Genomic DNA, 16,917 nt, shown 5'->3' with positions numbered 1-16,917 from the left:
TGAAGGTGTTCTTGTGTGAGGGTGCATCTCAGCATCAGGACTTGGAAATTTGGAATTTTTTGGTGAAATAATGAATTATGCTGTTCTTTTTAATATTTTAAAAAACGAGATTAAACTATTAGCTCAAAATTTGGTAATCGGAAACAACTTTGTTTTTTATCGAGGGAACGATAAGAAGCACACGTTCGCGTTTGGTGCCTCAAAATTTGTCCTTAAACTTAGAAATATCTCCTCAATCGCTAGATTTAAACTAAATGGAACATATTTGGAGATATCTGGTGGCTAGATTACGAAAATACACCATTGAAACGAAAAGTGAACTAAAAACAGTAAGACTCGGAGTGCGGCTGAACAGTTACTCAGAAATTGCACAAAAAAAAGAAAGAAAAAACAATGAAATCTATTCTTAGACGTTTAAAAGCTGTAGTTGTTACTGCCTGATATTCTGCTAAATAATAACTTAGTAAAAGTTAGATTATTTACTAATTTTTTGACATTTTTTCAAAGTGTACGAAGACTTTTGTGAGATAAAATTTCTGGCACTTTTTGGTTTTTGATTTAAAAAAAAAAAGTTTTAATATTTTATTAAAAATCTTTATGTAGTTTTGTTAAAAATAGATCATAGATCTTATAATAAAATACCTATTCCGAAATATTAATTCTAACCAACGGATAAGGGCCTATTTCATTGAAAGTCGTAGGTGTACGAACACTTTTGGGAGCCACTGTATTTCGAAATTGATTTAAAAACGCTTGTAACTTTTTCTTCCTTTGTAGATAGAAGCTAAATTTTGCGACCATAGGTCGAGAGAGATCTGGAGTAAAAAATCTCGCTTTTTCCAATACTGTCAAAAAAAAAAAAAAACTGTGGGACAATTCCTTCACTTTTTATTGATAGATTTAATGAAGAAAGTAGTGTCTAAATTTCAGCAAAGCCTAAAAAAGTTCGAGCTAAAAACGCAAATTACTCCCGTCGTAATGAAGTTAGAGCATCGACATAAATTGCTTAGAACGCGGAAAATTCTACCCTTTTCAACGATATATAATACTAATATGTGCAAGTAATTTTTCACCCCTTTAATAGCCAATAATAGGCAATTTACGTGAAATTTGCGACTAAATTGGAATAAGAAAAGAACTATTTATCGGATTTTTTTCGAATTATAGCCTATGTTACTCAGTGAGAAGGCACCTTTCATACAGTGAAAATTTTTTTCAAATAGGTGCACTAGTTCCGGAGATTACCTCGAACATATAAACACACCAAAATTCGTCCTCTCTCTTTATAATATTAGTAAAGATATGCTCTTTAGGAACGTTGCAATCGTGTTATTATTGAACATAGTACATTGTACGAAAAATGGTGTCTTTTTATCGTTAAAGTTTGTTTTAAGATAAAAATAAATTTTAAAAAAGCAGGAAAAAATGCTTAACATCTTGTAAAATATTACATTAATTAACGAAAAAAAAATGATATCTAGGAGGCAGGGTCTCGCTTTCAATTTTGGCAAATGATTACCAGGACGTAAATCTGCTTTATATATATATATATATATATATATATATATATATATATATATATATATATATATATATATATATATATATATATATATATATATATATATATATATATATATATATATATATATATATATATATATATATATATAAATTGCTAATAATTTTTTTCTTTGGCATTTTTTAAAAAATAAAACACATTATTTCTTACGAATTAAATGATCACAGTTTTTGCTTATTTTGTTTAAAATTAATTAAATGCATTTGCATAGCAGTTGTTCTTTTTTTTTATATATTTTTCACTTAAATCGATTTGAAGCTTCTTCTAGGGCTAGGGTGTTAGTTCTGTTGCAGTTCATTTCTACATTTTGCTTTTTCTCTATATGCATTCTGACCTATCTACTTAAAATCTGCTTGATTTTTTAGGTTTCCAACTAAAATCATTAACAGAAAATTTACCAATAAAACCTTAGAGCAGGGGTTCTCAAACTTTTTTGATTCGTGGCACCCTTTGAAGAATTAAAATTTTCTCATGGCAACCAAACTTTTCCCTGTTATATTATATGTGTATAGGTAACGCGGACCTTTCTGGGCACTCCTTACGTCTCCCTGCGGCACCGACTTTTGGAACCCATGCCCTAGAAGTTAGCGAGAATGAAATACTGGACGGTGTCTTACAGACTTGATTGGTCAGAAGAGTATTATTTTCTTGTTATTTGATAGACTACAAAAATACTCCCATACAATTTCTCAAGGAATGCATTTCTCGTGTAAGTAGTTTATTTTTAGAGAAGAATCAATTTTCAAAACAAGGAAAAAAAAAACAAAAAACGTACCGAATATAGTTTTGGTGATAGAGGGGTGGTTGCAGAATACCAGCTGGGAAGGCTGCAAAAGAAAAGAGGCTGTAAATCTGGGACACACACACATCATGGGCATATATAGAAGAGTGGCTCGTAAAATAATCGACGTTTTTATTTCGGAATCGCATTACCTCTTAAAAGTTTTAGTTAGATCTCCTCAAAAAAAAAAAAAAAAAATTGAATTGACATCTTCAGTTCGCGCATAAGGCTGAAAGTTAGAAAACATATGTTAAAAATTGAATTTTTCAAAAATTTTTAAAGTATTTTTTCCTAATTTTTATAGTGCAACAAACATAAATTATAGCGTAGTTTGACTTAAAATTTTTTTTAATAGCTTTTACATAGGATCTTTAGTTTGCACATACGTCTTGAATTGGGCTAAAATCGCATATAATTTGAAATTTACGTATGCGCGACTAAAGTTCTAATGTAAAAGCTATAAAATATTTTTTTAGGTTCAAACTACGCTATATACTGGTAATTTAAGATTGTTGTACCTATAAAAGTTTAAAAAAATAATAATTTTTAAATTTTTGAAAAATTTAATTTATAACATATTTTTAAAAACTTTCTTCCTCATGAGCGAACTGAAGATGTTAACTCAGATTTTTTTTCCCCAATTGAGGATATTAAACTACAACTTTTGAGAGGTAACGCGATTCCGAAAAAAAAAATAATAATAATAAAAAAAATTGAACCACCCTAAATAAGAGGGCATAGAAAATGAAGAATATATGTTTGATTAATATTTAAGGAGAATTTAGTAGCATTTTTGGAGGAATTAGCAAATGAAGGGTTCCACAACTGAACGAAAACAATGGATATAATTTAGATCATAATACTTATGAATTTAAGCAGCGTTACTGCCGTTGAGTTTTAAAAATATTTTAGTGAATCATATAGGTATAATGCATTAAAACCATTTTCTTCCGTTTACTAACAAATTCTTCTCAACCGATAGCTGGTAGCAGAAAATTCAATTGTTAGATAATTGACGAGGTTAAATAACGTTTATGAGAAAATGAATGATTATAGTTTTGTCCTTTTTCTGCGGATGTAGTTCTGGCTCTTACAAATGGGCAATGTGGGTATTCATTGGTTTAGGTTCTTTGCTAGATTACATTAAATGTCTCTCAATTGGAGCAACACAAAGCGAAATTCATTTGAAGCAAACTGCTTATTAAAAATTCTGTATTTACTATTGCTCCTAAATTGATTGTTCATCAGAAATAATTCTCTACTACCGGCGGACGAACCTGGTGTAGCTCTTTGTTAAAGCAGGGATATTCGAGGCAGCAACACTTACTGATAAAGTTTTTAGACCTTGTGTAAAATGCATTCACTACTGCCGGTGATGTCACCCACCTGTAAAAAACAGAAACCGCATTTTTAAAACTTAAAAATATCAAATGTTAAGCAGAAATAAGAAAAAATTGCGTTATGGCAATGGTCTTCAAATTGTGCTACACATCACACTTGTTCCGAAAGTCAAAATAAAAATAAGAGAGAAAAAAAGCAGTCTTACCTGTCGACTAGATTTCATTAACTAAAAAACATAACGTATGAATATATGGAATGCAATTGCGCATCACGTCAACAAGACGAAACCTTGCTTGTTTATTTATTTTTTTAAATACAAACTCCGTTAGTTATAGTGTGGCTCTGTTAAGTTGAACTACGACTTTGACAATGTTTACTTCTGTTTTGGGTAATAGAGAAAGGAAATTGGCGCTGTGTGTGTGTGTGTGTGTGTGTGTGTGTGAAATGTGTTGGGTTACCTTCGTAGAAGTTTTGAAGAAATATTCTAATTCAAATTCGAGTCAATGACGCGTTTCACTTTCACTAAGTTCCCCAAAGTCGGAACATTGTCAACGCGCTCAACTAATCATTGCTGCACTATACCAAAAATAATGCTAAGTAAAGGTCAAGATTAGGAAATATTTCTGTTCTTGAACAGCAAGTAGAATTAAATAAGTTAGTTTCCACTCTTTTTTTTTTCTAGTTGAAACTTTTTTTTTTTTTTTTTAAAAACCAAAAAAAAAAAAAAAAAAAAAAGCTAAATAACGAACTGTTACTTTTTTCTTCTAAAAAGTTAAAGATATTAGTTTAAATATGACTTATTAGTGACAAAAAAAGTAAATTGTTTAATCAAGTGTTAATTTTGTGAACAGGAATTTATTTCAGTTTGAGAAGAGGAAAGCTTTCTGACTACTTAAAATTGTTATTTGTACTTTCATTCATGACTTCACTCATCCATAACTCATTAACGACGAACGAAAAATCACCTTAAAATAATTAAGGTAAAAAAAAAAAGAAAATGTTATGATTTGGATCGTTTCCTCCGGACAGTGTCGGACTACTATAACCTCACAGCATTAAATGCATCAAAATCTTTCAATTGAACTTCGACAAAAGCAAAGTCTTTCAATTATGTTATTTTTAAGTGAAAATCTAAGGTTTTCATAAGCTCGGAGACAGGTATGGTGGACTGTTGGAGAGCAGTGGTTCTCAATCTTTTCACCACTGAAGAACATTTGGTTTTTTTTTCGAATTCTAAGCGGACCACACACAATAGAAAAAATATTTTCATAACAATTATGTTAGGTGAAATGAAATGAACCCAAATGTTTTCCTTAATGAATTTAATTACAACTATAAAAATGGTAAGATTAATTTTTACTAGCTGTTCGCGGACCACATGAAAATTATTCGAGGACCACTGGTCGAGAATCACTGATGTAGAGCATCACAACCTTTTGCCATCGTCTACCACGTGAGCGGGGCCTCTCCATTTCTGAACTTTCATTTCACCCTAACTATCACTTTTAGACGATTAATAATGAAATACTCAGAGAAGGCATGTTGTTAACTTGATATTTCTGGGATAGAAAGCATTAATACACGCGGGTGTGGTTGGGGGATTATGGAAAGAGTGGCGACCGGGTAGCGAATGATGCCAGTAATTTTAATCGCCACATCTTTTCACTTAGTAGGGTGGCGACTGCTAATCTTGATCCATAAATGCTAGGGTAGGTGTTACTGGATCAAGAGTTAAGGACTGTTTTCTGTTAATTTTACGGTTTAATTTCTGATAAAGAAAATTTAAAACTTTTCTTTCATTGTCTTTACTTAAAGATAAGACATATTGATGTAATTTTAAGTATATTGTTTTAAGAATGGGATTAGGTTCCCGGTTTCAATGCAATTTGAAAACCACTGTATCTTTTATGGCAACGAATGATGGTAGAAAGGGATTCACTCACTGCGCTCTGTCCACTGGCGTCCTCAGCTTCATCTGTTCCCGGGTGGCATAATTTCTGAGGTTGAGCAGCACGTTGTCGAAATACGTGTCTGGTTGGAATTCTAGCTGCAAATCATATTAGTCTGATAAATTGATATTTGTTTCCGGCATTTTACCTTGGAGCATGCATTTTCCAATTGAAATATTACATCGACTGACTATAGCGATGTTACACTTAATTAAAAAGAACTGCTCTTAATTAATTTCATTTGTTTCTTTTTAATTTTTAAAGTTTCAATTTTTATTTAGAAACTTGTGAATAAAATTCTTAAATATTCAAAGTTAAAACAGGTTTTCTTCATTTCCTATTTTTGCTTCATGTTTCGATACTACTTTAACACCTCCTAAAACCCTTAACCCAAAGTAGATCCAGTTTGTGGAACTAATGAAGGGGCTTTTCCGCAACAACAATAATATATGAAATGATGGTAAGTATTTTATATAAGTAATGTTATTTAACAAAAGTAAGCATTTAGAAAGTAAAATACCACTGACATTTAAAAGTAATAACGCGATTGAATATTTCATTGGTATTATTATTTAAAAAATAAATTCAATACATGTGGAACTGCTCAAAGTTACTTCAATATATGATGAAAAAAATATTCATTATGTTTTGTTATTCCTTAGTTTTTTCGTCCTGGAGAATCTTACACTAATCATGCTTTAAGCATCAGTAAATTTAAATAACAGATCCGCAGAGCCCGTAAAAAGTAATACACAATATTTATACTTACAGATGAACTAAACTGAACAAAAAATTTTCATGCGTATTTCCAGATTCTTTTCTGCACCCCTATGTCGTGGGGTCTTCACGTGTTTGTGACATTGTAAATCCACCACTGAGAAGTTTAGATGATTTTTATGCATGCTTTCAACGACGTGCGGATATTTACAATGTACGTTCCGCTACAAATGGAGGGAAAAGTTGCAACTCACCCCTTCGTAATCCTTGTCCAATTCTACAGGGTCAATGATGTATTCAGGAAAACCTATTTTTTCACTCATCATAAGAGCCTAAAAGAGAAAAATACAGAAATCTGACGTTTGCTCGTTTTCCTAGAACCATTGAGAAGGGATAAAAGGTGAAAAGGGTAAAGCTTTGAAATCATGAAGCTAGGATCTCAAACAACGTGGTACATTTTAAAGTTAAGTATTGGAAGAAATCAGGTTTCTTTCACTCGTTTCATATAAAACATGTCTCCTATTCGTCGTAGTTGAACTATGTGGCTTGGGATCATTGCCTCAGTGTTTCCTTAGCCAATGATTGAACTTATTCCCTGCAGTTACTAATTCCTGCTCTAAGTCTAGAACCTGATCATTCATGACCACTTCCACGTCAAGCTGTAAAAACAATGCAAAACTTCGCCCAGAATTTTTTTTTGTTCGTTAGTCAACATTTCACCCGATTTCTGCTTGAACACCTTACAAGGCACACCGATGAGAGGTTACTGCAACTTCCCAAAAATGTGATTAATCGAAAAAGATTAATTGATCTGAACATTCGGAAAAATTGGAGACAGTATTACAGTATTGAATTTTGTTTTCTCTTTTAATGAAGACTCAAGTTTTTTCTCATTAGATGTAGTACTGTGTACACGTTCGTATTTTATCATTTGGTAAAACTTGAAGTTTTTTTCAGAATTTTCCCCCTTCCAAAAATTTATATTAGGGTGACCCTGACACCGTGGGGGGGGGGGGAAGAGAAGTTCCCACATTGGAGGATTTTGAAATCAGGACACAACGTTTTGCGCATTGCAATAATCGTCATTCTTCCATTCACAGTGCCAAGAGTCACATGTTGATTGCCCAGAAATATAGCATATTTTAGATACAGAAATGCTACTTATTACGAGTGAGGTCTTTTCTCCACGTTTATAAGAAAGTAGAAACCATTTTTAAATTCTGCTTTTTTCAAATTTAATCTCCTTAAATACAGACGAACATTTTAAAGCAATTTATCGCGTAGCCTCAATAGCGTCATTTATGTTAACAACATCAACATTGAGATATCATGAAGTTACCTTTCACGATAGCTTTGGAAATCGATTACATTTGAATAAGAGAATGGAAAAAGAAAGATTTGAGAAGATATATGCACATTTAACTCAATGAAGATAATGGAGGAAAAATTGAATTTATCATGATTATTCTTATACGGCATTTATGTTTTTACAGAGAAGACGGATGACTTTTATGTGAGTAAATGCGGTTTTTTTTTTAATCAAGAAATTTCAAAGCCTTACCTTCTGTCTGGCTGCTTCTCTAGTGTCAGGATCCATCCAGTCTACTTCATCCAGCAATTCCAGAAATGCAGTTTTAATATCAGATATCATCTCTTCTGCCTGTGTGTGTGACAATGAAAACTTCAAACATATAGCCATAATCAGAAACAATACTTGAATGAAAAATAACAATAGACAGTGACATAAGCAATTCAGCATATTCTTCTTTAAATGTTTTTTAAAGAACTACTTCAGAAATTAAAAAAAAATAATAAATAACTAAATGCCTAAACACAACGAAATTTTCGCTGCAATCTCTTTTTTAATATGAACAGGAATGAATTTCAAGAAATCTAGCAGTTATAGTTGTGGATGTAATGCAAGACGCGTCAGAAAATTCATACACTCTTTGAATCATCACATTATTTAATTGACTTGATACCTTTATTTATTTTATTTATTGAGTCTGATGGTTCCTCATTATTCTTTCTTGTTAAGTTAAATTTCTGACAAAAGGAAAACTAAGTTAAAACCGAATTGGGCTGAGAGTTCCACGTTCCAAACGGGACATTCCACGGACAAACGAACTTTTTGTCCCGCAGGTAACAGCTCATATATTTCATTAAAAATAAGAATTTAATAGGGTAAGGAACAAAATATTGTTGCTTGCAAAATCAGAAACGTATGTGATATTCATTAAGCAAAGAATTTTGTTCATTACCTTTCTAAATTATTACATACTTATAATGAAATAAGTGAGATATCATGTGCAGGACAAAATGGCGACTTTTTTGTGGAATAGCCCACAATGCTGATTAGAGAAAATGATGGCTTTCAAAATCGATTAATTTCTGAGTAGGAGTCATGACTGAGTTTTTACTTCACACCCAAGTATCTAGTCATACTCTGTGGTAGCAAGTAAAGTTCAGTATCTACAGAAATGATTTTTGAGATATTTGAGGAAAACCGTTTTTGATTCCATACGACAATATAAAAATGCTGGAATTAGACGTTTTTTCTTTTTCAGCAGAAACCAAATAAAGAAGCTTGTCCAAGAAAGCTAAAGTACGATAGAAGAACAAAAAAGCGAAAAACTAAAAATTTGCAGGTACTGCCCTTTACCTACCCACGGCAGTATTAAGGCCTTTGAATAAGAAGGATTTTGTGATTAGTGTTGTTTGACACTAAAGCGAGGGGCCAATCGTTGTCTTTCAGATACCTCATTGTTTAGAGTTATTTCTTTAAAAAAAAAAAAAAAAAAAAGAAAAAGAAAACTCACCGTCTCCTTGCTCTTCTCGTTGAAATGCTTTCGAACAAACATCGCTCCGACAGCCATCCCCATGTTCTTATTTGCGAAGACCGCACACGTTTTCCATCGTGGAGGGATGGATTGCGTCCCGTAGAGGCTCGCGTAGAACTCCTGCTGGCGAGACAGAAAACGCTTGTCCAGGTTGCTGACCCGGTTGTACACGAACCGCCACAGAATGTAGTTGGACACTGACCTACATAATAATGGTTCAAAATTTAATTAAAAATAAATAAATAAAGGATTCACTACGTGTTAGATTCGTAACTGGAGTGTTTCAGGTTCGATACCAGTCGGTCGAAGATCCTCCTTGTTCGTTTGGTGACTGGGACATGTTTAATGTGTCGTGGTCACAAAGTCCTCCAAATTCCCATTACAATCAACATATCTGGGGATGCTGAACCAAGATTTGTTCGGCTGCTGAATTGGATCAAAATTTTCGAAATGTTGGTAGATCTATCTAGAGTGTTCTGAGTGAGTTGAATCAGACTTCACCCTAGTGGTGCTTTGTAATCATACAAATGTGCCTTGAATCAGGTAGAATTGTCTAATTGGGTTCAATACCTGAGTGGTTTAAGCAACAACAATAGGGTGGAGTGAAAAAATTCAAAATCTGATAAACGTTAAGTAACAGTGCGGAAAAGTTGCATTTGGTAGAGATATTTAATCATGAAAAGGATTTCGACAGAAAACAAATAGCTTGAGGGTTCGCATATGCTTTGAAGTTGACCATTATTGCATAAAAACTGGAAAAAGTCATAATAATTTCACCAAAAATAAAAATTTGATAAATTTGATGTAATGTCACTTAAGAGTAGGCGTTTTGTGTAGATTACACACTGCATAAGATCATTTTACTAATAAACTATACTTTAAAGTTCCATACGTGCTTTGAATTTGACGAATATAGCGTCAAAATTGAATAACATCCTGATGATCCGTACACTGAGGAAAAAGTATTAGAAGTTATTATTTGTAAAAATTTGCTTCCATATATGATTTAATTCTTACATAGATACGAAAAAAATAGGTAATAAAAGTATTTCTTATCCAATGAAAAAAAAAGATAATTCTTCACTTAGTCAATAACTTTAGCTCAAAAAGTAAAATTTGCCTACCATAGAGAGTAATGGTTAAGTGAAAAAATTTGAAAATGTAAATGTAGCTTAAAACAGCCGACATATTCCACACATCGAAACAAAAGAAGTTGCTAAATAAATTTTAATATTTGTGAACACTTAAACTGTAATCACATTGATTACTATAAAATATAGTTTGGCGTGGGAGTTGAACTATTTGACTCTTGCCAATTTTTGGTCTGTGTTATATTGTGGCGTATTTCTGGATTCTAATTTGACTCAAATCAAGCCATCTCTCTTGGTTATAAAACAAACTATAGCTGCCGCTTCTTTATCTAATTTTACCTATCGTTTCACTGCTTTAGTATCACATGTGAGGTTATGAAAACCATAAAATTCCGTAGATACGCCATCAAACACTATATCTTTCAAAGTTTTATCTGAAATTCCCAATTTGGAAAGGTGGAGCCAAGTTTTCTCCACTTCCGCTTATCGGCGAGCTCATGGTAGTCTTTCAGCTTTGAAATTGAAATATGAAATTGCAAATTTTGAATGTCCAGTCGAATTCTTCGAATTTATGTTCGTAATCCGACGCAAACCAAGTTCTCTGATGACGATCATCGCTGCATTCTCCAGTGTTATATTTTTTAGATTCTTAAAGTAACAAGTGTGCAGAACCAGTATAGTATCGTTGATGATCGAAACGTCATCTGAGAACATGGTTTCTGTCGAAGTACGATGGCAAAGTTGAAAAATTCGATTGGACAACAAAAATTCATAATTCCAGAATTCAATTTCGATGCTGATTTCGATCTTGAGTTCATTGATAGGTGGGAGTGAGAAAACTCGGATCCTCCACCTAAAAAAGGAATTCAGATAAAACTTTGAAAGAAATGGTACTTAATGGCGATACCTATTGAATTGTATGATTTACAAAACCGCACGTTATACTAAAACAATGAAACAATGCGTCAATTTCAAGGCGCGGGCGAACCCTCAAGCTATTTTTTTCTGTCGAAATCCTTTTGCATGACTGAATATCTCTACAAGAGGCAACTTTTCCGCACTATTAATGTTTATCAGATTTTGATTTTTTTCACCCCACCCTAACAACAACAACAACGAACACAGCACAGAAATATTAAACTGATGAAGAAAAAGTCATCCTTTTAAGGCAGAGAGAATAAAAATAAAGAGCAGAAGAGTAGAAAACTTTTTTCTTAATATTGACAGGTGAGTGCAGCTTTTGGTCATCTAATTTCTTTTAGTGTTAAAATAAAAAGCACAAATTTTTTTGAAATGGCACAAAGTAAACCAACATGTCTCAGAGTTACCCTGAATGCCGGCACTGTATCAAACATAATATTTGAAGTCGGCTCAAAATCAGAAACAGAGTATAATTACAGTCACATACACACACATGAAGATATTGTCAGCAATGTAATGAAGTATATACACAAGCATTATTTAGCTGAAGAACGAATCGTTCCCAACTTTGAATCCATTAATATCACATTTTAAATTGATTTATGATTAGCTACATATGCTATTGTGTAGAGTTTTTGAGAAGTCTTTAAAAAATAAACACATTACTGGTGTTACTTAGAGATTGAATTCATCTTTCACTCTTGAGAACAATTTTCAATCACATGAAAATAGTAGTACTTTGATTCCCCTCCCCCTCAATTCTGTTTTGTAGTCAGTTTTTAAAGTTATTTTTAGAGTTAATTTATTCTCAAAAATCATGATCGGACATCAAGGTACGGGACCTTCCATAATAATATTCTAGTGATTCAATAATTATAAAAAAAAAGGGGGGGGGGGAGGGAGAAAAGTAGCTGAACTAACCAAAACTGGTCAACTTTTGATGAGAAAGTAAAATCACAGTGTGAAATGATTGCCTCCTTTTTTAGTAGTTGGCTGAAAATTCCACTGGAGCAGTGTAATTTGGTGGCACTATGTTGAGAAGTCAGAAAATAAAATGTGAAAAAAGTAACGAAAATTACAAAGTTAAAAAGCGCGGTCTCAGGTAAACGAATTCCTTACTTTTAAATAGCATAAATGGAAATAAAAAGGCTTAATATCGCGTTAAGCAGGGGGGGGGGGGGAAAGGAAAAGAGCGAAAATAGGAAAGAATCGACGAAAGAAATTCAAAAAAATATTAATTAAAAGTTTCCTTGGGAAACTCGTTCAAACGCGCATAATGTGCGTAAATGAATCAGGGAGCGAAAGAGAAGTCGATTCTTTTGCTCACGGTGAATGAAAAGCTTTCGAATTCATAATGAAAAAAAAAAAAAATACAAACAGACGAAAAATATGCAGATTTTCTTTATTTTTTTAATAAGAGTGAAATGTTGAAGTTGTTTCCTCAAAATTCATCACAAGATTAGAATCTCGGGTTAAGGAATTTTCGTTTCAATTTGTTAAAAATCTCGAAAACATTTTTTTTTTCTTTTTTAGTTTTCCAAACTTGTTGATGACTATAAGTTGGTGCGTGCAATACATTTTCTCTCTGAGTACTGCAGGACACGGACACTCCCTTTCATAATCTGTTTAGATTTCAGGCGTTCATAAAAAGAAACTCCCGTACATAAATCAGTTACAATAAACAATCTATGGAATTTGTGATCAGATCAGCATTTCCTCACGTTTGTTCATCTTACGGATCTTCTTTTAGTGTCCAAGTTCAAGAGTTTATGTACTTATATTTTTCTATTATATATATCTTTAAGAATAACTATTTGATTTGAAAGACAATGAAAAATATTTTATGCGTGTTTATTGTGTGTGAAACTGTTTTTTTTTTTTAAAAATTAATAAGTGTTTTTTTTTCTTTTGTTTACTTCTTTTCCTAATGTTTCTGCCAATGCTAAAAAGAACCCTGAACAGCGCTCTGGTTGAGGAACTCAGCTCTACGACAAAGTTCTGTCTCCAGTATAAGCATTTATGATTGAAAAGGAAAAAAAAAACGGTATTCTTAGCAATAGTTTATAATTGCCTCTATACAATTATTTAATATTCATAAATAAAAATTTTTAAAAAAAGGAAAGAAAACGTAAAAGCACAAAGGACGAAAATAATGCACAGGTTAAATTCTTAAGAAAGATCGGAATGAATTGTTCATTTAATTTAAATTTAAAACTTATCATAAAATAGCATTGAACTTATGAAAAAATACATCTTCCTTACCTCTTTGGTGTGTTGATGACTAGCTCACTCATGGCATTGAGATAGGAAACTGCATACACGACGATTTCTTCTTCATCCGTGATTTCTATTGGCAAGGAAATATTGAAATACAATGTCCAATTCACCTGCATAACAAAATTTGACAGACATTGGAAGAATTTCGTTTCACGAAACATCTAAACTACGCTTTTTTAAAAAGGAAATTGTGATTATAACATGGTTGAACATGTTTTGTAATCATTCAATTTTATTTTGCTCTAAAAAACATCGCTGAAAACGTGACTCCAACGTGTGTCAACCAATAAACTCTCTGTTTTTTTTCTTTCACGAGGTAAGCAGGATTTGAATTTTTAACAGATGACGTATAATGGTAATAATTCAAAACTATGTAATATTTTTGGTAATAATGATAAAATTATATTAAAAAAGGTATAAAATAAATACCTTTAATATGATTAATGAAAATAAATCCTTAGACTCATGTCGTTGCACCTTGAATGACATATTGGCTTAAAATTGATTATTTTGAGATGATTCAGACATACTTTTGTGTATTATATTAACATTGTTGATTTTAAATAGATCAATATCCGAATGTATGAGAATTCGTTTCAAAACAAAAAAGTTTTTATTTTCATTGAAATTTCACTATAAATCAACTAACAATCCTCCTGATCATTTTATCTATATCCATGGAAACATTAATGAAGCTCTTGTTACCTTATATGATCTTTGGAGAAAAAAGCCTTGTGGCAAACAAAGTTATATGCGTGCATATATTTCTACTAAATGATGAAGGCAAGGAAAGGGATATGTATTCTCATTAGGAATTTTTATTTCAAGCATTTGCTAGATTTGTAATGATTTCTTCAAGCAAATATTTTAGATGTGCAATGAAATTATGAAACACACTCAAGTTCAAGTAGTCTGGCTAATTTTCAGAGCCTCAGCTGGTTTCGTACACAGATGGTGAGTCTGAACAAGGCGACAACATTTTACTGGGTGTTATAAACCAACATAGGCAAGAATCATAGCGCTAAACGCAATGTTTACGCGCTACATGCACATAAAGCCAGGAACTAATGGATACGAAACCAGTCACACATTTATTACACAAAAACAATTGTGCACAGCTTTTAAGATATTAAAAAAGGTTTAAAGCGATCGTTTAAAGTTGTGACCTCCAGCTCTAATACTCGCGTGGCTCGCTGTTGCGTTGTTATCACAGCGCACAAATGTTTTAAAAAACCTTTCTTTGAAACTTAAATATTGGGTAAAATCGTTTTTGTGTAGTAAATGTGAGACTTGTATCGCATTCATCAATTTCTGCCTTTGGTGTGCATGAAGAGCATCAGCATTGAGTTACGACCATATGTTCCTACATATTCCTGATTGTTTACATGTTTCCCATCGCTTAGAAAATATTTTGTCATCTTGTTCAGACTCACCATGTAGCTATATGTCATCAGAAAAGAATCTAGCAATTCAAGACATAGAAACTCATAAAATGTTCCAATAAAGTACTCCAATTTTGATTTTGCATTCATTCCAGGGAATGGTCTTACCAGCGGTATCTTCAGCTGCAATTCTGACAGAGGTATTTTTAGATAAATGGCACTGTAGTTGCGTCTCTCCTCACTTGGAATTGTCAACTAAAAAAAAAAAAAAAAAAGAAGAAGAAGAAGAAGAAAACGAGCCATATTTTTTATCCGGTATATTTGCTGTTTTGCAGCTAAAATTTTCTTACACTTTGCATGTGCTCCTGATATACAGCAATTTGGTAAACGAACTAAAGATACTTACATGCAAATGTTTCCCAATAAAAATGTTTAACATGTAATTCTTTCTGCGTCCGTTCTATATTTATGCATTATAACAGAGTGACTGTAATCAGGGCAAACCTAACCTGGCAGCGTCCTAATGTTGTGATTAGGATTTGCGTGGCTTTTATAATGCTGTCAGAGGTTAGGCTTGCCCCAAGTATATTGATCTGGTGATTCGATATTCCAGTACATTTCCTGTATTTCCAGTACAGTATTTTAAAACTTCCCATCGAATCACGGTTTTTTTTTCGGTAATTTCATAACAAAATGAAATTTTAAAAAATGATTAAACACATCAATGCATGTAATTTAGTAATGCAATTTAGCAATAAAAAAAACTTGTATTTATCATGAAATTATACTTTTTCTTCAGATGTATAACTTAGTTCAATCATTAGAACCATAAACTTTATTTCTTTGTTCTGTGTGCCTACCCTTCGGTTGAGAAATCATGTAGGCTTTAATTAGCACTTCATTTTATATGCTTAAGGACCTCTCTTCCCTTTACACGAAAGAGGAGGGAGTGGGTATGACGCAGAATGAACCATTGAAGTTTTTTTGGAGAGGGGGAAAATTTAGAGTGTTTTGGTCTCATCCATGGGTCTCGTTCTTGAGAATGCTGGTGTTACAGCAACTAAAGTCACAAATAGCTTGACGAAAAAAAACAAAAGTGAACAAACTTGACTGTCAAAAACTCAACAGTGAAATTTACAAAAGCCGACTATAATATTGCATGTGATTTTTCTTTGACGGGTACTCATACAATATAAGAAGTCTGTAAGACACATGGAGTCTATCATTGGATATTTGAAAAACTGTTTTAAGTAGAAAAAACTTTAGAAATTTTCTTTTGATCAAACATGAATAGTCAAAAGTAGTCAAAAAAATGTTGCATCGAAAAACAAAAATCATAAATAAACATTGCACCTGAAGTCACTCTATAGAGGCGTACGACGTACTGATGAAGAGATTTACTCTTTAAGGCAATCCCATTCTTCATCAGGTCATTGTCTATATCACCAGTAGGGGCCTGCACAGAAATTCTGGGGCCCGTCACAAGTGACTTTTCCGGCCCCCCTTCCATATTCTTTACCCCTATATTTCACCCCTAGTTTTAAAAATATTGGGCCCCCTTCAACCTCAGGCCCGGGCCAACAGGTGTCTCTTGTCTGCCCCCTCCGTGCACGCCCCTGATCACCAGTGTACTAATGCATTTCATTCTGCAAAACATAAAAATATCTGATACTTTTACCTCCTTCTGAAGAATTTCAAACTTATTCTAAGCTTCTTTAAACCAGAATTCTCCTTTTTGAAGAATACAATACGAATTGATAGCAGTTAAACTTCATTCACCTCACAACATGTTAATAAAAAAAAAAAAAAAAAAAAAAAAAAAAAAACGCGGCAGAGATGATGAAATTGAGAGAAACCATAGCACATCTTAATGACAGGTAATTTAGTTTTTATGACCGCACTTAAAACTTCAGCTAAACGCTGAAATTCAATGTTTCGAAGCAACCGATGATTTAGTTCCTGAAGAATTTGAGAGCAGAGTGCAAAAAATACCCTAGATATTTTCTTCGCCCATTAAACTAGTAGGTTCAAAAACG

At 32.7% G+C, this 16,917-nt stretch overlaps 1 protein-coding gene across 2 annotated transcripts in view; it reads right to left on the bottom strand.

The window, feature by feature from the left end:
* The window catches only part of LOC129224289 (neprilysin-4-like), a 90,884-nt gene that overhangs the window by 21,887 nt on the left and 52,080 nt on the right, over positions 1 to 16,917 (bottom strand). For both annotated transcript variants that reach the window (XM_054858722.1, XM_054858730.1), the window contains exons 9-16: positions 15,050 to 15,136; positions 13,485 to 13,609; positions 9,190 to 9,412; positions 7,932 to 8,030; positions 6,625 to 6,702; positions 5,648 to 5,751; positions 3,691 to 3,749; positions 2,358 to 2,409 (exon numbers count right to left, since the gene is read on the bottom strand). In XM_054858722.1, the coding sequence (XP_054714697.1) occupies positions 2,358 to 2,409; positions 3,691 to 3,749; positions 5,648 to 5,751; positions 6,625 to 6,702; positions 7,932 to 8,030; positions 9,190 to 9,412; positions 13,485 to 13,609; positions 15,050 to 15,136 (827 nt within the window). The remainder of the gene's footprint in view (positions 1 to 2,357; positions 2,410 to 3,690; positions 3,750 to 5,647; positions 5,752 to 6,624; positions 6,703 to 7,931; positions 8,031 to 9,189; positions 9,413 to 13,484; positions 13,610 to 15,049; positions 15,137 to 16,917) is intronic.

Source organism: Uloborus diversus, chromosome 1 (genome assembly GCF_026930045.1).
Source record: "Uloborus diversus isolate 005 chromosome 1, Udiv.v.3.1, whole genome shotgun sequence".
Classification (NCBI taxonomy): domain Eukaryota; kingdom Metazoa; phylum Arthropoda; class Arachnida; order Araneae; family Uloboridae; genus Uloborus; species Uloborus diversus.
The sequence above is the reverse complement of the archived record's forward strand: the minus strand, read 5'-3'. Positions and strand labels throughout refer to the sequence as shown.